At 44.2% G+C, this 19,686-nt stretch overlaps 1 protein-coding gene across 1 annotated transcript; it reads left to right on the top strand.

The window, feature by feature from the left end:
* Positions 1 to 9,560: 9,560 nt before the first annotated feature.
* Positions 9,561 to 17,934, top strand: LOC115204599 (olfactory receptor 10A4-like). The gene is made up of 6 exons (XM_029770260.1): positions 9,561 to 9,783; positions 13,584 to 13,761; positions 14,743 to 14,845; positions 16,016 to 16,219; positions 16,563 to 16,711; positions 17,532 to 17,934. The coding sequence occupies exons 1-6, from the start codon at positions 9,561 to 9,563 to the stop codon at positions 17,674 to 17,676; spliced, it is 1,002 nt and encodes a 333-aa protein (XP_029626120.1). The 3' UTR covers positions 17,677 to 17,934.
* The last annotated feature ends 1,752 nt before the right edge of the window (positions 17,935 to 19,686 follow it).

Raw genomic sequence — 19,686 nt, forward strand, 5'->3', positions numbered from 1 at the left:
ACCCGAAGTTGAATCGGGTGAAGAAGAGTGCCCAGCGAGCATGTCTGGGGTTGAGCCTCTTACCACTTCTTAAGTACTCTAAATTGCGGTGGTTGGCAAGGACAAGGAATGGGTGATGAGTTCCCTCTAATCAGTGCCACCAGTCTACGATAGCCAGCTTAATGGCGAGGAGCTCTCGGTTCCCGACATCACAGTTCCTGTCAGCGGGTGACAGTTTCTTGGAAAGAAGCCACAGGGGTGTAATTTGGGAGGTACCCTACCCGCTGAGAGAGAACCGCTCCTACGCCGACCTCAGATGCATCAACCTCCAGAACAAAAGGAAGGGTAGGATCTGGCTGCCTAAGGATGGGTGCAGAGGTGAAGAGGCATTTCAAGCTCTCAAATGCAGTAAGGGCGCTGTCGGTCCATTGGAGGGTAAGGGTTTTTTGACTGGTGAGAGCTGAGAGAGGAGTGGTTGTGCAGCTGCAGTTTCGGATGAACCCGCGGTATTAGTTGGAAAATCCTAGGAAATGTTGTTGTTCCTTTACAGTGGTAGGTTTGGGCCAGTTAAGCACGGCCGTGTCTTCGCCTTCGTGCATGTTGACCCCTCCTGGTGTCAACACGAAACGTAGGAATGTTACCGTAGTAACGTGAAAGGCACTTTGGTGGTCCTGTAGCCATTGAAGGACCTGTTGCACATGCTGTATGTGTTCTGCAATGGAGTGAGAGTAGATCAAGATATCGTCAATGTACATGATGAGAAACTGGTTGATTATGTCCTGGAAAACTTAATTCATGAAGGACTGGAAGGCCCATCTGCTAGCCTGCTAGTCGCGTCCCGCTAGCTATCTAGAGCATATCGGACTGTTTTTTTTCTCCCTACCACATCTCCACATCTCCGGATTCCTACCGCAAGCTCTGAACCTGTACAACGGATCATTGCAGCTAACTAGCTGCTATCCGAGTGGCTACTCCTGGCTAATGTTTCTGTCCCTAAGCAAGCAGCAGCAAGCAGCAGTTGATTAACTTCATTTATTGACTTCTGTAACCGTGAAAGTCTTGGTTTCATGCATGTTAACATTAGAAGCCTCCTCCCTAAGTTTGTTTCATTCACTGCTTTAACACACTCTGCCAACCGGATGTCCTAGCCGTGTCTGAATCCTGGCTTAGGAAGGCCATCAAAAATCCTGACATTTCCATCCCTAACTATAAAATTTTCCGTCAAGATAGAACTGCCAAAGGAGGCGGAGTTGCAATCTACTGCAGAGATAGCCTGCACAGTTCTGTCATACTATGAAGGTCTGTGCCCAAACAATTTGAGCTTCTACTTTTAAAAATCCACCTTTCCAGAAACAAGTCTCTCACCATTGTCGCTTGTTATAGACCACCTTCAGCCCCCAGCTGTGCCCTGGACACCATATGTGAATTGATTGCCCCTCATCTATCTTCAGAACTCGTACTGTTAGGTGACCTAAAATGGGACATGCTTAACGTCCCGGCCGTCCTACAATCTTAGCTAGATGCCCTCAATCTCACACAAATTATCAATGAACCTACCAGGTACAACCCCAAATCCGTAAACACGGGCCGATGGTAGATATCATCCTGACCAACCTGCCCTCTAAATACACCTCTGCTGTCTTCAACTAGGATCTCAGCGATCACTGACTCATTGCCTGTGTCCGTAATGGGTCTGCGGTCAAACAACCACCCTCATCACTGTCAAAAGCTCCCTAAAACACTTCAGCGAGCAGGCCTTTCTAATCGACCTGGCCCGGGTATCCTGGAAAGATATTGACCTCATTCCGTCGGTAGAGGATGCCTGGTTATTCTGTAAAAGTGCTTTCCTCACCATTGTAAATAAGCATGCCCCATTTAAAAAATGTTGAACCAGTAACAGATATAGCCCTTGGTTCACTCCAAACCTGACTGCCCTTGACCAGCACAAAAACATCCTGTGGCGTACTGCATTTGCATTGAATAGTCCCCACGATATGCAACTTTTCAGGGAAGTTAGGAACTAATACACACAGGCAGTTAGGAAAGCAAAGGCTAGATTTTTCAAACAGAAATTTGCATCCTGTAGCACAAACTCCCAAAAGTTCTGGAACTGTAAAGTCCATGGAAAATAAGAGCACCTCCTCCCAGCTACCAACTGCACTGAGGCTAGGAAACACTGTCACCACCAATTTCAATAAGCATTTTTCAACGGCTGGCCATGCTTTCCACTTAGCTACCCCTACCCAGGTCAACTGCTCTGCACGCCCCACAGTAACTTGCCCAAGCCTTCACCATTTCTCCAGATAGCTGATGTTCTGAAAGAGCTGCAAAATCTGGACCCCTACAAATCAGCTGGACTAGACAATCTGGACCCACTCTTTCTAAAAGTATCCGCCTGTCACGTCCTGGCCAGTATAAGGTTAATTGGTATTGTAGTTTGGTGAGGACGTGGCAGAGGGTATTCGTTTTATGTGGTTCGGGGTGGTGTGTTTGTTAAAAGGGTGTTTGATTTAAATATTCCGGGGTTTTTGGGCACTGTTTGGTTTTCATGTATTCTATGTTTAGTCTAGTGTGTGTGGTTCTATGTTGAGTTAATTGGGGTTGGACTTCCAATTGAAGGCAGCTGGTTGGTGTTGCCTTTGATTGGAAGTCCTATATTAGTTGGGTGTGTTTGTCTTGTATTTTGTGGGAGATTGTTCTGTGTGTAAGCCTTATGCTTTGGCAGACTGTTTTGTCGATCGTTATTTCTGTTTGTTATTTTGGTGTTCATTTTTGTATTCATTAAAACGTCGAGATGAGCATACACATACCTGCTGCGTTTTGGTCCTCCATTACCGACGACAACCGTGACAGAATCTCCCACCAACTATGGATATTATAATTTTTGTCTTTATCTAATCTCACTGAAACCCCCTCCAGTTCTCTGATCACTAATTTGTTTCCTTTTCTGTCTCCCTTTCCTCCATCCCTAGCCACTCAGCCCCTACCCAGATGGCCGTGCTCCTTTGCAATCTTTGCTTTCTCTCTCCCACGACTCTCTCCTCTTCTATCCTATCATCTCTCCCTGCTGCTAAATCCTTTGCCCTCCTGTTCCCGATTCTGTCTCTTTGACCCTACTCTCCTCCCTTTCCTCATCCTATGACTCACACCGTCCCCTTTCTTCCCGGCTGGCCGGCTCGGCACTCCCCTCCTGCTCCATGGCCAAGTGACTCATTGCGAGCTTACATAACAGGGCTGAGGGAAGCTGAGCAAAAATTTTGAAAAACAAAACTTCCGGAGGACCTCTCATCCTTTCACTCCTTCCTCTCTACCTTCTCTTCCTCTGTATTCACTGCTAAAGCCACTTTCTATCACTCTAAATTTCAAGCTTCTGCCTCTAAACCTAGTAAACTCTTTTCCACTTTCTCAGCCTTCCTTAATCCTCCACCCCGTCCCCCTCCCTCCTCCCTCTCTGTGGATGACTTTGTCAACCACTTTGAGAAATAAGTTTGACGACATCCGCTCCTTATTCACTCAGCCTATTGAGTCCACTGGTCTCACTCACACAGAACTTCCCTACGCCTTGACCTCTTTCTCCTTCCTCTCTCCAGATAAAATCCTGCGATTAGTAAGATATGGCTGTCTGACAAGCTGTCCGCTAGGCCCCATCCCAAATCAAATCAAATCAAATGTTGTTGGTCACATACACATGGTTAGCAGATGAGGACTCCATCTGCAGATGTTACTGCAAGTGTAGCGAAATGCTTGTGCTTCTAGTTCAGACAGTGCAGCAAAATCTAACATGTAATCTAACAATTCCACAACAACTACCTAATACACACAAATCGAAGTAAGGAATGGAATAAGAATATATACATATAAATATATGTATGAGCAATGACAGAGCAGCATATGCAAGACGCAATAGATGGTATAAAATACAATATCTCTTCACCCTTCTCCAGACCATCTCGGGAGACCATCTGAGATTCCTCACTTCCCTCATCAACTCATCCCTGAACACTGGCTGCGGCCCCTCTTGACTTCTACATGGCCAGAGTCACTCCCCTCCTCAAGAAACCAACACTTGACTCATCTGACGTCAAAAACTACAGACCTGTATACCTTCTTTCTTTTCTTTCCAAAACGCTTGAGCGTGCCGTCTCTGATCAACTCTCTCGTTATCTCTCTCAGAACAATCTTCTTGGCCCTAACCAGTCAGGCTTCAAGACGGGTCACTTAACCTAGACTGCTCTTCTCTGTGTCACGGAGGCTCTCCGCACTGCAAAAGCGGAATCTCTCTACTCTGTTCTCATCCAAGATCTATCCACTGCTCTCGACGCAGTGAACCATCAGATCCTCCTTTCCACCCTCTCAGGGCTGGGCATCTCAGCCTCTGTACATTCTTGGATTGCATCCTACCTGGCAGTCCACTCCTACCAGGTGACGTGGAGAGGATCTGTGTCTGGACCATGTACTCTCACTAATGGTGTCCCCCAGGGCTCAGGCCCTCTCCTCTTTTCTCCATACACCAAGTCACTCGGCTCCATCATATCCTCATATGGCCTCCTATCATTGCTATGCGGATGACACTCAACTTTTCTCCTTCCCTCCTTCTGACACCTAGGTGGCGACACGTCTGCCTGGCAGATATCTCAACTTGGATGTCGGCCCACAACCTCAAGCTCAAACTCGGCAAGATGGAGCTGCTCTTCCTCCCGGGGAAGGCCTGCCCGCTCAAAGACCTCTCCACAGTGTCTCCTTTTCAGAGTGCAAAGAACCTTGGCGTGACCCTGGACAACATCCTGACGTTCTCTGCAAACATCAAACCAGTGACTCGTCCTGCAGGTTCATGCTCTACAACATCCGTAGAGTACAACCCTACCTCACACAGAAGGGCGGCAGAGGTCCTAATCCACGCATTTGTCATCTCCCGTCTGGACTACTTCAACTCACTGTTGGCTAGGCTCCCCGCTTGTGCCATCAAACTCCTACAATGTATCCAGAATGCTGCAGCCCACCTAGTTTTCAACCTTCCCAAGTTTTCCCTTGTCACCCCGCTCCTCCACACACTCTACTGGCTTCCAGTTGAGGCTTGCATCCACTACAAGACCATGGTGCCTGCCTAAAGAGCAGCAAAATAAACTACCCCTCCCTACCTTCAGGCTACGGTCAAACCCCTATACCCCAACCCAATCACTACGTTCTGCCACCTCTGGTCTCTTGGCCCTTCCAACCTTATAGGAGGGCAGCTCCCGCTCAGCCCAGCACAAGCTCTTCTCTGTCCTGGAACCCCAATGGTGGAACTAGGTTCCCCCTGAAGCTAGGACAGCAGAGTCCCTGCCCATCTTTTGAAAGCATCTGAAACCCTACCTCTTCACAGAGTATCTTAAATAATCCCCCTTCTCACCTCAATCCCCCTCCCTTTCCTAACTCAACACTTGACCCTCTCACCTTTCTAGCTCTGACTAACTACTTTATTGAGGAAAAGTGTATTTACTATGCCTGTGATATGTAGTTGTCCCACCTAGATATGTATCTTAAGTTAAATACACTAAGTCGCTCTGGATAAGACACAAATTTAATTTAGCAGAGTAATATAACATGCAGTGTCTTTGGAAAGTTTTCAGACCCCTTGACTTTTTCCAAATTCTGTTAGGTTACAGTCTTATTCTAAAATGGATTAAATTGTTGTTTATTTCTCATCAATCTACACACAATACCCAAGAATGACAAAGCACAAACAGGTTTCAGACATTTTTGCTAACTAATTAAAACATTTAAAATGGACATTTTACATTTACATAAGTATTCAGACCCTTTATTCAGTACTTTGTTGAAGCACCTTTGGCAGCGATTACAGCCTCAAGTCTTCTTGGGTATGACGCTACAAGCTTGACACACCTGTATTTGGGGAGTTTCTCCCATTCTTCTCTGGAGATCCTCTCAGGCTCTGTCAGGTCGGATGGCTCACAACACTGTACAACTATTTTCAGGTCTCTCCAGAGATATTCGATCAGGTTCAAGTCCATGCTCTGGCTTGGCCACTCAAGGACATGCAGAAACTTGACCCGAAGCCACTCCTGTGTTGTCTTGACTGTGTGCTTTACCATAAAGGCTTGATTGGTGGAGTGCTGCAGAGATGGTTGTCCTTCTGGAAGGTTCTCCAATCTCCACAGAGGAACTCTAGAGCGCTGTCAGAGTGACTATCGGCTTCTTGGTCACCTCCCAAACCAAGGCCCTTCTCCCTCAATTACTCAGTTTGGCCGGGTGGCCAGCTCTAGGAAGAATGATGGAGGCCACTTTGTCCTTGGGGTCCTACAATGCTGTCTCGGAGACCTTATATAGACAGGTGTGTGTCTTTACAAATCATGTTACCACAGGTGGACTCCAATCAAGTTGTAGAAACATCTCGAGGATGATCAATGGAAACAGGATGCACCTGAGCTCAATTTCAAGTCTCATAGCAAAGGGTCTGAATACTTATGTAAATAAGGTACTACTGTTTTTTATTTTTAATACTTTAGCAAAAATGTCAAAAAACCTGTTTTCACTTTGTCATTATGGGTTATTGTGTTTAGATTGCTGCGGATTTGTATTCATTAAATACATTTTAAAATAAGTCTGTAATGTAACAAAATGTGGAAAAAGTCAAGGGGTCTGAATACTTTCTGAAGGCAGTGTACGTAGTAATATAACGGGTGTTCAAATATTGTGGTATTAGTACATTTACTTTTTCAAGTAAGGCATCGTTACATTCAGATTTATATCTCTACCGGTGTGTTAGATTTGTCTAAAGCTGTCATGATTATATTTAGGAGAAGTAGAGGAGTCAGGCGCAGGACACAGGGATCAATGTAAACAAATGTGTTTACTTAAATAATCAATAAATCTTCTCCGAGGACAATACATATCGCGGAGAAAACACCTCCGTTCACACACAACAGAAAACAATTACCGACAAGACAAACAGGAAATGCAGAGGTTTAAATAATGAACATAATTAGGGAAAATCAAAACAGGTGTACACAATGAAGACAAAACCAAACGAACAGTGAAACATCGATCGGTGGCAACTAGTAAGCCGGTGACGTCGACCGCCGAACGCCGCCCGAACAAGGAGAGGGGTCGACTTCGGCGGGAGTCGTGACAAAAGCCTTGTCTCCTGCTAACATAATTCATGTTGTAACTGCCTAAGCTGCAGTAATGAAATGTTAACTAGCTGCCTGTTCCACTCCCCTGTGTTTTTTACCTCTACTTTACGCAACATTTTTATGCTCACATTTATCACTGTCAACCGTAAACGATAGGCAGATTATTCTTCAAGTTTTATCAGTGAAACGTCCATATAGAATCTGCATGGCAACCATTTGATCTCAATCGGTTTCAAGAGAATATAGAATATTTTTGAATTAGGCTATGTAATTTACAGTGGTGATGTGAATTATGTAAGCCTACAGTGAGCGAATTCTAGAGGAAATCGTGTTAACAAACTGTTGCCTACCTGGGTTTTTTTTTTCAATCTACCCAGCTAGTCTACCTAGAACCATCCCACTGAGAACACTACATAATTTCAGTGTGGATGATTGGGTAATATTTAGTTGAGATGTTGATCAATGAGATGTCATTATTAATGTTTGTTTCATTTTACTTTCAGCTAATGTTCAGAGATGTTTTGAGGGGATGGACAAGTCCTTATTAACGGCTGCCATGGCCTACAAGCTAAAGGACGTTGTCACCCAAATGAAGCCAAAAGCAGAATAAAATAAATGTAAATAATGTATTAATATAAAGACGTTTTTTTGGTCAAAATGAATTCATTTTTATGCTAGATTATTTTTTGTAATCCAATGTCAATGTTAATCCAATGTCTATGTTAAATAAATCCCATGAATTACCCACAGAAAATGTAGTGAATAACCCATGAACATACAACCCATTGGAAACCCATTGGATTCCAATGAGAGTCCTATTACAATGTCATGGTTTAAAAATGTTCATGGAGGCAAATTCACAATGGGAATCTATGGGATTGTTACAACAAAGTTGGAAGCACAGAATCATCTAGAATGTCATTGTATGCTGTAGCATTAAGATTTCCCTTCACTGGAACTAAGGGGTCAAGCCCAAACCATGAAAAACAGCCCCAGACAATTATTCCTCCTCCACTAAACGTTACAGTTGGCGCTATGCATTGGGGCAGGTAGCGTTCTCCTGGCATCCGCCAAACCCAGATTCATCCGTCGGACTGCCAGTTGGTGAAGCGTGATTCATAACTCCAGAAAATGTGTTTCCACTGCTCCAGAGTCCAATGGTGGCGAGCTTTACACCACCCAAGCTGTTGATGCTCCTAGATGTTTCCACTTTACAATAACAGCACATACAGTTCACCAGGGCAGCTCAAGGAGGGCAAAAAGTTGACGAACTGACTTGAGAGATGGCCAGGGATGAAAACTTTCTGTGACTGACATCATGAGTGAGGTGAGAATGATGACCTCACCAGGGTGGAGGTCTCTGATTGGCTGTTGACTGTCTTGTCAGAAGGCATGTTAGGTATAAAGTTGGGAGGTACAGAGCGGCTGACGCCACACACCTCTGTGGCCGCTGGTTGGAAAGGAGGTAAGGATGTAGAGAGGGAGAGAGAGAGATCATCAAGGGTCTTCAACGTCTCTGTCTTTTATGTAACTCTCTCTCACTGTCTCTCTATTACTCTCTCCATCTTAGGAGTCAAGGATGGAGAGAGAGTTCATGCAGGGTCTTCAACATCTCTATGCATAAGGATTTGCTGGGAATATAACTAAACATAGACATAGAATGACTAGATTATATGTCCATGGAATTAAACATGGCTTGTTTGTCTTGTCTGTCTCTGTTCTCTTTTATGTAACTCTCTCTCTCTCTCTATTACTCTCTCCATCTTAGGAGGTAATGATGGAGGATGTAGGGTCTCTTTATATAGCATGATGGAGAGATCGATCTCTCTCTGAGAGAGATCCATCTCTCCATCATGCTATATGATGGAGAGATGTAATAGAGATGTAATAGAGATGTAATAGAGTAATAGAGAGAGAGAGAGATGGATCTCTCTCTATAGATGGATCTCTCTCTATGGTTGTGTCTATGTTTAGTTATATTCCCAGCAAATCCTTATGCATAGAGATGTTGAAGACCCTGGATGAACTCTCTCTCTCCATCCTTGACTCCTAAGAAGGAGAGAGTAATAGTTTGGGGTGGCAGGGTAGCCTAGTGGTTAGAGCTTTGGGCTAGTAACTGAAAGGTTGCAAGTTCAAATCCCTGAGCTGACAAGGTACACATCTGTTGTTCTGCCCCTGAACAAGGCAGTTAACCCATTGTTCCTAGGCTGTCATTGAAAATAAGAATTTGTTCTTAACTGACTTGCCTAGTTAAATAATGGTAAAATAAATATCTCTCGCTAACCTGGGAGGTAAGGATGAAGAGGGATCCTCCAGGGTCTTCAGCATCTCTCTCTCTCTCTGTGTGTGTGTAGCTCTCACTCATTATCTCTCTCTCTAACTTGGGAGGTAAGGATTATAAGAGGCTTTATCTCTCCTCCACCATCCCCCCACCTCCCCCAGCACAGTATGTTTGAGGTGAATGAGAACTACACGCGCGTGTCAGAGTTTGTGATCGTGGGCTTCCCGGGACTCCATCCATCCTTCTACCAGCTGGTGGCCTGGTTCTTCTTCTTCATCTATGTGATCACGGTGGTGGGGAACATTCTGCTGGTGGTGCTGTTTGCCCTGGAGCGCAGCCTGCAGAAACCCATGTACATCATCATGCTCAGCCTGGCTCTGTCAGATATAGGTAAGATAATCAGCCTGGTTATGTCAGATATAGGTAAGATACTCAGCCTGGTTGTGTCAGATATAGGTAAGATACTCAGCCTGGTTCTGTCAGATATAGGTAAGATAATCAGCCTGGTTATGTCAGATATAGGTAAGATACTCAGCCTGGTTATGTCAGATATAGGTAAGATACTCAGCTGGGCTCTGTCAGATATAGGTAAGATAATCAGCCTGGTTCTGTCAGATATAGGTAAGATAATCAGCCTGGCTCTGTCAGATATAGGTAAGATACTCAGCCTGGTTGTGTCAAATATAGGTAAGATAATCAGCCTGGATATGTCAGATATAGGTAAGATACTCAGCCTGGATCTGTCAGATATAGGTCAAGATAATCAGCCTGGTTCTGTCAGATATAGGTAAGATACTCAGCCTGGTTCTGTCAGATATAGGTAAGATAATCAGCCTGGTTCTGTCAGATATAGGTAAGATACTCAGCCTGGTTCTGTCAGATATAGGTAAGATACTCAGCCTGGTTCTGTCAGATATAGGTAAGATACTCAGCCTGGTTGTGTCAGATATAGGTAAGATACTCAGCCTGGATCTGTCAGATATAGGTCAAGATAATCAGCCTGGTTCTGTCAGATATAGGTAAGATACTCAGCCTGGTTCTGTCAGATATAGGTAAGATAATCAGCCTGGTTCTGTCAGATATAGGTAAGATACTCAGCCTGGTTCTGTCAGATATAGGTAAGATAATCAGCCTGGTTCTGTCAGATATAGGTAAGATACTCAGCCTGGATCTGTCAGATATAGGTCAAGATAATCAGCCTGGTTCTGTCAGATATAGGTAAGATACTCAGCCTGGTTCTGTCAGATATAGGTAAGATACTCAGCCTGGATATGTCAGATATAGGTCAAGATAATCAGCCTGGTTCTGTCAGATATAGGTAAGATACTCAGCCTGGTTCTGTCAGATATAGGTAAGATACTCAGCCTGGTTGTGTCAGATATAGGTAAGATACTCAGCCTGGTTCTGTCAGATATAGGTAAGATAATCAGCCTGGTTGTGTCAGATATAGGTAAGATACTCAGCCTGGATCTGTCAGATATAGGTCAAGATAATCAGCCTGGTTCTGTCAGATATAGGTAAGATACTCAGCCTGGTTCTGTCAGATATAGGTAAGATACTCAACCTGGTTGTGTCAGATATAGGTCAAGATAATCAGCCTGGTTCTGTCAGATATAGGTAAGATACTCAGCCTGGTTCTGTCAGATATAGGTAAGATACTCAGCCTGGATCTGTCAGATATAGGTCAAGATAATCAGCCTGGTTCTGTCAGATATAGGTAAGATACTCAGCCTGGTTGTGTCAGATACAGGTAAGATACTCAGCCTGGTTGTGTCAGATACATGTAAGGGGCCGTGGTAGAATATTCAAATGTGTACACTCTCTTTCTCTCCTTCCCCAATGTGACTGCCGATCGAGTTTAAATATATCTTGCTGGTGCTCAGGCATTAATGAGAGAGGAGAGGTCATGAGAGAAAGAGTGTCCTGTTTAACCTCTCTAGTACATGTGGGACGAACTCGTCCCACCTACGTAACAGCCACTGAAATCCAGTGGCGCGATTTTTGAATCGTTAGAAATGCTATAACTTCAATTTCTCAAACATATGACTATTTCACAGCTATTTAAAGACAAGAATCTCGTTAATCTAACCCCACTGTCCGATTTCAAAAAGGCTTTACAACAAAAGCAAAACATTAGATTATGTCAGCAGAGTGCCCAGCCAGAGAAAATCTGACACCCATTTTTCAAGCTAGCATATCATGTCACATAAACCCAAACCACAGCTAAATGCAGCACTAACCTTTTATAATCTTCATCAGATGACACACCTAGGACATTGTGTTATACAATACATGCATGTCTGTTCAATCAAGTTCATATTTATATCAAAAACCAGCTTTTTACATTAGCATGTGACGTTCAGAAAAAGCATAACCACCGCAAACTTCCGGTGAATTTACTAACAGTTTGCTAAATTACTCACGATAAACGTTCACAAAAAGCATAACAATTATTTTAAGAATTATAGATACATTACCCCTCTATGCACTCGATATGTCCGATTTTAAAATAGCTTTTCGGATGAAGCACATTTTGCAATAATCTAAGTACATAGCCCGGCATTACAGGGCTAGCTATTTAGATACCCACCCAGGTCAGCATCCACCAAAATCACATTTCCTATAAGAAAGATGTTCTTACCTTGCTTGTTCTTCATCAGAATACACTGCCAGGACTTCTACTTCAATAACAAATGTTGGTTTGGTCCCAAATAATCCATCGTTATATCCAAACAGCGACGTTTTGTTCGTGAGTTCTAGAATGCTTCTTCGCGGTGTCGCGCATGGCGCATTGGCGTGTCAAAAATGTCTAAATATTCCATTACCGTACTTCGAAGCATGTCAACCGCTGTTTAAAACCAATTTTTATGCCATTTATGTCATAGAGAAGTGTTAATATTCCGACCGGGAGTATGCATTGAGCCTAAACAGCCGAATAAAATTTCTCCTCAGAAGCGACTCATGCACGCGCATCATTGAAAGGTCCTCCGAGCATCCACTTACAAAAGGCGATAATATATTTCAACCTGAGGTTCCCTCGTAAACCTTCAGTTATTTCGCGGGCTCTGAGAGCCTATTGGAGCCCTGGGAATTGTCACGTTACAGCTAAGATCCTTACTTTTCAATAAAAAGAGGTAAGACGCACGACTCCTTGTCAGACAGGGTACTTCCTGCTTGAAGCCTTGTCAGGTTTTTGCCTGCCATAGGAGTTCTGTTATACTCACAGACACCATTCAAACAGTTTTAGAAAATTCAGAGTGTTTTCTATCCAAACCTGAACAATAATATGCATATTCTAGCTTCTGAGTTGGTGTAGGAGGCAGTTAAAAATGGGAACATATTTTTTCCAAAATTCTCAATACTGCCCCCTATACCAAACAGGTTAAATGTGTCTCGTATGTGTCCCTCCGTCTTTAATCATGTGGAGAGTCCTTCTCTGACATCAGACAGTCATGTACAGATCTGTAATCAATCAGTGATTACTTACAAAAAAGGATGAGCACTTAAACATGGCCGCTGTGTTCCATTTCCCTCTCAGAGACAGAGGCTAGAACAAGGGGCCCAGAATGTTTCCACAGTGGCCCTGCCCTAGGTGATAGACTGGTGCTGGTGGGACAACAAGAGGATTTCATTCCATCACTGTCTAAATAGTCTAACATGGTCTCCACTCTTCTCCTTTCCTCTCCCATCTTCCTCTCTCATCCTCTCTCTCCTCTCTATGCTCCTCTTTTCTCTGCTCTCCTCTCCCTTCCCTTCCCTCCCCTCCCTCAACCCCTCTCTTCTCCTCTCTCAACTCTTCTCCTCTCTCTGCTGCTCTTTTCTCTGCTCTCCTCTGTCCTCTCCTCCCCTCTCCTCTCTCCTCCTCTCTCCTCTCTTCTCCTCTCTCAACTCTTCTCCTCTCTCTGCTGCTCTTTTCTCTGCTCTCCTCTGTCCTCTCCTCCCCTCTCCTCTCTCCTCCTCTCTCCTCTCTCCGCTCCTCTTTGTTCCTCTCTCCTCTCCCTTCCCCCGCCCCGCCCCTCCCCTCCCTCATCCCCTCTCTCCTCCTCTCTCTTCTCCTCTCTCTGCTGCACTTTTCTCTCTTCCTCCTCTCTCCAACCCTCTCCTCTCTCTCCTCTCTTCTCCTCTCTCCTCTCTCTGCTCCTCGTTTCTCCGCTCTCCTCTCCGTTCCCTTCCCCTCCCCTCCCTTCCAGGTTTTGCCACAGTGGCCCTTCCCAAAGTGATAGCTCGGTGGTGGTGGGACGATGGGAGGATCTCCTTCCATACCTGTCTGTTCCAGGAACAAATGATCCACTACTTTGGAACGCTCAACTCTCTCATCATGTTGACCATGGCTATGGACCGATACCTGGCTATCTGTCACCCTCTCAGGTGACATAGATCTACCTAACCCTTACCCTAACTCTCTCATCATGTTGACCACGGCTATGGACCGATACCTGGCTATCTGCTACCCTCTCAGGTGACATAGATCTACCTAACCCTAACCCTTACCCTAACTCTCTCATCATGTTGACCATGGCTATGGACCGATACCTGGCTGTCTGCTACCCTCTCAGGTGACATAGATCTACCTAACCCTAACCCTTACCCTAACTCTCTCATCATGTTGACCATGGCTATGGACCGATACCTGGCTGTCTGCTACCCTCTCAGGTGACATAGATCTACCTAACCCTTACCCTAACTCTCTCCTCATGTTGACCATGGCTATGGACCGATACCTGGCTGTCTGCTACCCTCTCAGGTGACATAGATCTACCTAACCCTAACCCTTACCCTAACTCTCTCATCATGTTGACCATGACTATGGACCGATACCTGGCTGTCTGCTACCCTCTCAGGTGACATAGATCTACCTAACCCTTACCCTAACTCTCTCCTCATGTTGACCATGACTATGGACCGATACCTGGCTGTCTGCTACCCTCTCAGGTGACATAGATCTACCTAACCCTTACCCTAACTCTCTCCTCATGTTGACCATGGCTATGGACCGATACCTGGCTGTCTGCTACCCTCTCAGGTGACATAGATCTACCTAACCCTAACCCTTACCCTAACTCTCTCCTCATGTTGACCATGGCTATGGACCGATACCTGGCTGTCTGCTACCCTCTCAGGTGACATAGATCTACCTAACCCTTACCCTAACTCTCTCCTCATGTTGACCATGGCTATGGACCGATACCTGGCTGTCTGCTACCCTCTCAGGTAACAACAACAACAGCACATATTATGCGTTATGATTTTATTGATGCAAAATAAATAAAGTGTGTTAGGTTGGAAAGTATTTCATAATTTTTTTGGGTCCTCTCCCACTCCCCCTATCTCCCTCCACCCCCTCTCTAGATACCCTATGTTGATGACCAACCAGATAATGAGTGGTCTAACAGTCTTCTCCTGGATGTCAGCCACAGTCTCACCTAGCATCGGCACCATGGACTTCACCAGGGTACTGGCATGATAAAATAATGTATAATGATAGTAGTGTTACTACAGCCATTAGAGGGCCTAACAGCCCGAGAATGTTTGCAGCAAAGAGTTCACCAAGGTAACACATCACAAAACAATGTTCCAGGGCACTACTGTTAAATAAAAAAAAAGTCTAGGTCAATCAAATTGGCATATCTTTATCACAATTGGCCCAGCATCATCCGGGTTTGGCCGGGGTAGGCCTTCATTGTAAAAAAAAATGTGTTCTTAACTGGCTTGCCTTGCTAAATAAAGGTTAAATATACATATTATTTAAGTACCCCCCCACAATATTTTTTTTTAAATAAACAAACGAACGTAGGTATTTTTTTGCCGAAGTACAAACCTTTGTATTTTATTATTTTCTCTATACCCAATCACAGGAGTACACACATTCACACACTCCAACAGACACATAACATGCACACATACATACTACACACACACGTACACCCGCTCACAATCAAATCAAATACACTGCTGCTACTATGTTTGTCATATATCCTGATGCCACCTTACCTCTATACATATCTAACCCTACCACCCCAGGATCCTTGCACATTGGAAATATGGTATTGGAATGGATATATAGCTTATTACATTCTTGTCTTCATATTTCTTGTGTTTATATCTCCTGTGTTTTTGTTCTACCTTGTTATTTTTAGTGTTACATTGATATTGATGACTGCATTGTTGGGTTTGTACTGTAGCTTGCAAGAAAGGCATTTCACTGTACTTTGTGCACGTGACATTTAAACTTGAAACTTTTACAATAAAACACATGCTGCAGCCAGAAGAGAATGGGCCTATGGTCCTTTGACCATTGTCTTCCTTTTAGGGAGTTTATCCTTGCCACTCTGATTCAGTTTTCTCTTTGTAGTCTAGGTTACTGTTTAAAGGACATTGCTGATGTAAAAAGAACCCTTTATAAATAAATGGTATTGATTGAGAATTACACAGCATCTCCTCTAAACGTGTCCTTGCTTCACCTCCCAGAAAGTAGCGTTTGATGGGCCCAACCTGCTCCTTCACATTAACTGTGACGCTCTTTGGGGTCTAGGCCGGGTTACGTACTGCTAATGTAAAAAGGGCTTTCTGAATACATTTGACAAATTGACAATTACTTTTTTGTGTGTGTTTTATCTCCCAGAAAGTAGCATTCTGTGGTCCTAACCGAATTCTCCATGCCTACTGTGACGCCCTGTCCCTGACTAAACTGTCCTGCTCTGACATGGCGGCGATCCAGGGCAGCTCCATTGGCCTGGCCTATTTTGTGCTCCTCGTCCCCTTCTCCTTCATCGTCTTCTCCTATGTCAACATCATCGTCACCGTGATGCGCATGGCTAACGCACAGGTCAGAATTCAGGGGGTGGGGGTGCAGAGGGGCTGGGTGGGAGGAGTGGTAGTGAGTGCAGGGGGTCTGGGTGGGTAGGGGGTGCAGGGGGTCTGGGTGGGTAGGGGGTACAGCGGATCTGGGTGGGAGGAGTGGCGGGGTGTGTGTGTTTCCTGTCCTGTCTGTGTCCCTAATTTTAACTACTCTCTCCTAACCCTAACCCACTGAGAACATTTCTCCATCTCTCCCCTCTCTAACCCAGGGCAGGCTGAAGACCTTCTCTACCTGTGCTACTCAGGGCTGTATCATTCTTATCTAAACTAAACCTTTCCTCTAACCCACTACTCTTCCCTCTCTAACCCAGGGCAGGCTGAAGACCTTCTCTACCTGTGCTACTCAGGGCTGTATCATTCTTATTTACTACATCCCCCGCTTCGTAGTGTACGCTACACCCTACATCCCCAACCTGACCATGACCCACGACCTCCGCATCGGCCTCACCCTTTTCTACAGGTAGGTAGAACACAGGTTAGAGATGTGGACCAGGATTTCAAAGGTCACTAGTTCAAGTCCTGTGCCAGCGATAAAAAGGTTGTGCCCTTGAGCAAGTCACTAAACCCTCTTAAGGATCGGACCCTTTTTTTTTCTTAAATTTTTGCCTAAAATGACATACCCAAATCTACAAGCCTGTAGCTCAGGACCTGAAGCAAGGATATGCATATTCTTGATACCATTTGAAAGGAAACACTGAAGTTTGTTGAAATGTGAAATTAATGTAGGAGAATATAACACATTAGATCTGGTAAAATAGGTGTTTTTTTGTTCCATTGTCTTTGAAATGCAAGAGAAAGGCCATAATGTACTATTCCAGGTTAGGCGCAGTTTAGATTTTGGCCGCTAGATGGCAGCAGTGTATGTGAAAAGTTTTAGACTGATTCAATGAACCACTGCATTTCTGTTCAAAATGTTGTATCAAGACTGCACAAATGTGCCTAATTGGTTTATTAATAAATTTTCAAGTTCATAACTGTGCACTCTTCTCAAACAATAGCATGGTATTATTTCACTGTAATAGCTACTGTAAATTGGACAGTGCAGTTAGATAAACAAGAATTTAAGCTTTCTGCCCATATCAGATATGTCTATGTCCTGGGAAATGTTCTTGTTACTTACAACCTCATGCTAATCACATTAGCCTACGTTAGCTCAACCATCCCGCGGGGGGGACACACCAATCCTGTAGAGATTTTAAAGGGAAAATATTTCAGGATTTCTGTGACAACCGACAAAGTAAAGTAATCTTCTCTACCTATTCTCCTATTCTATTCTACAGCCTGTTCCCGCCGGTGGCCAACCCGTTCATCTATAGCTTCAGGACCAAGGAGATCAGAGCCATCCTGGGGCGCTGGAGACAGGGCTGGAGGAACAGCCAGACAGAACCGAGTAAACTCAACACTGTGGCTGTTATCACTAAATGACGGGTTAGGTTATAACATGTTAATTCGTGGTTATAGCATGTTCATCCGGGGTTATAACATACTAATTCGTGGTTCTAGCATGTTCATTCGGGGTTATACCATGTTCATTCGGAGTTATAACGTTAATTCGGGGCTATAACATGTTCATTCGGAGTTATAACGTTCATTCGGGGCTATAACATGTTCATTCGGGGTTATAAGGCTACAGAGTCATCTTATCGCTCTGGCTTTGTTAGATGCTACTATTCTCCAAGAATATAATGGAGATGAAACTAGACATTCAAATAGCATCTTTATAAATCTAATTTTCAAAAAGCCCTCTGCTTGTGTTGTCTGTCTCAACCAGTATTGATTTTTTATTTATTTTATTTTAAATATTTTTTAATATTGATCACGTCTAATGAACAAGGGAGGCTACCTCTATAAAACTCATTACAAAAAGCCCTCTGCTGGTCTTTTATTTAATTCTCAACCAGAGTCATACCATGTTCTAGCCAGAAGATGGCGCCAGATACTAATGCATACATTTACCTGCCAGTATGAATCCTGTGATCACTGCTGATGAAGACAGAGCACATTAGCTTGAGTTTGGTGCTACCATCTACCAATAACATTACAGTGTGTGTATGCTTAAAGCACGTCTGGAATTCAGCGGGATGCCCTATCTAAAAAGGTAATATCAGACAGATGCAGCATTTATTGTGAATGTGGTCCACGCTAACTCGGGAACGTTGCTTTTAAAAGCTGCGCTGAGGTTTGAATCCTGGCCTGAGTATAAACCACTGGAACATGAAAGTGGTTCAGATGGCCTCATAGAGTCAATTCAAGTCAAATGGATGAATCACTTCTGGGGGAATCAGGTAGTGTAAGTCAGGTTACAAATTCCAGTCAATAGCCCTATGTGTTCACTGCTTTGGATATAAACACCTACACAATGATTACATTATTATCAGCAGCACAATGGAGGTTTGTTCACAGGAGGGAGTGTCACTAGCTGACCTTAAAAAACACTATGGTGTCCAACACCCCCCTCACACACACACACACACACACACACACACACACACACACACACACACACACACACACACACACACACACACACACACACACACACACACACACACACACACACACACACACACCATGAAGCAGAGACTCACACACACACACACACACACCATGAAGCAGAGACACACACACACACACACACACACACCATGAAGCAGAGACACACACACACACACCATGAAGCAGAGACACACACACACACACACCATGAAGCAGACACACACACACACCATGAAGCAGAAACACACACCATGTGAGATTTACTGTCCGTGATCACATTGTCACAGTAATCCATTTCAGCACCGCCAAAAAGAAGTACAATGTCATAATAACATCAGGGACCACACACCCAGTCCCACCTAATGCCAGCTTCTCCACACGATTAGTGACGCTTAGATGAAACCACAGTGGCATAGTGAAACAACTGGTTACAAAACAACAAGACCACTCGCACAGCGTGAGGTACGTTATGACAACGAGGACAACAGACTACTAACAGTGTGAGGTACATTATAACAACAGACTACTAACAGTGTGAGGTACATTATGACAACAGACTACTAACAGTGTGAGGTACATTATGACAACGAGGACAACAGACTAACAGTGAGAGGTACATTATGACAACGAGGACAACAGACTACTAACAGTGTGAGGTACGTTATTACAACAGACTACTAAAAGTGTGAGGTACATTATGACAACGAGGACAACAGACTACTAACAGTGTGAGGTACGTTATGACAACAGACTACTAACAGTGTGAGGTACATTATGACAACGAGGACAACAGACTACTAACAGTGAGACGTACATTATAACAACAGACTACTAACAGTGTGAGGTACATTATGACAACGAGGACAACAGACTACTAACAGTGTGAGGTACATTATGACAACGAGGACAACAGACTACTAACAGTGTGAGGTACGTTAT

The sequence above is a fragment of the Salmo trutta genome, chromosome 12 (genome assembly GCF_901001165.1).
Source record: "Salmo trutta chromosome 12, fSalTru1.1, whole genome shotgun sequence".
Classification (NCBI taxonomy): Eukaryota; Metazoa; Chordata; class Actinopteri; order Salmoniformes; family Salmonidae; genus Salmo; species Salmo trutta.

Coding starts and splice junctions, on each gene's coding strand:
- LOC115204599 (XM_029770260.1), top strand. CDS start 9,561: ATGTTTGAGGTGAATGAGAACTACACGCGCGTGTCAGAGTTTGTGATC. Junction 13,762..14,742: donor GCTATCTGTCACCCTCTCAG/GTGACATAGATC, acceptor CCCCCTCTCTAG/ATACCCTATGTTGATGACCA. Junction 14,846..16,015: donor GCACCATGGACTTCACCAGG/GTACTGGCATGA, acceptor TTTATCTCCCAG/AAAGTAGCATTCTGTGGTCC.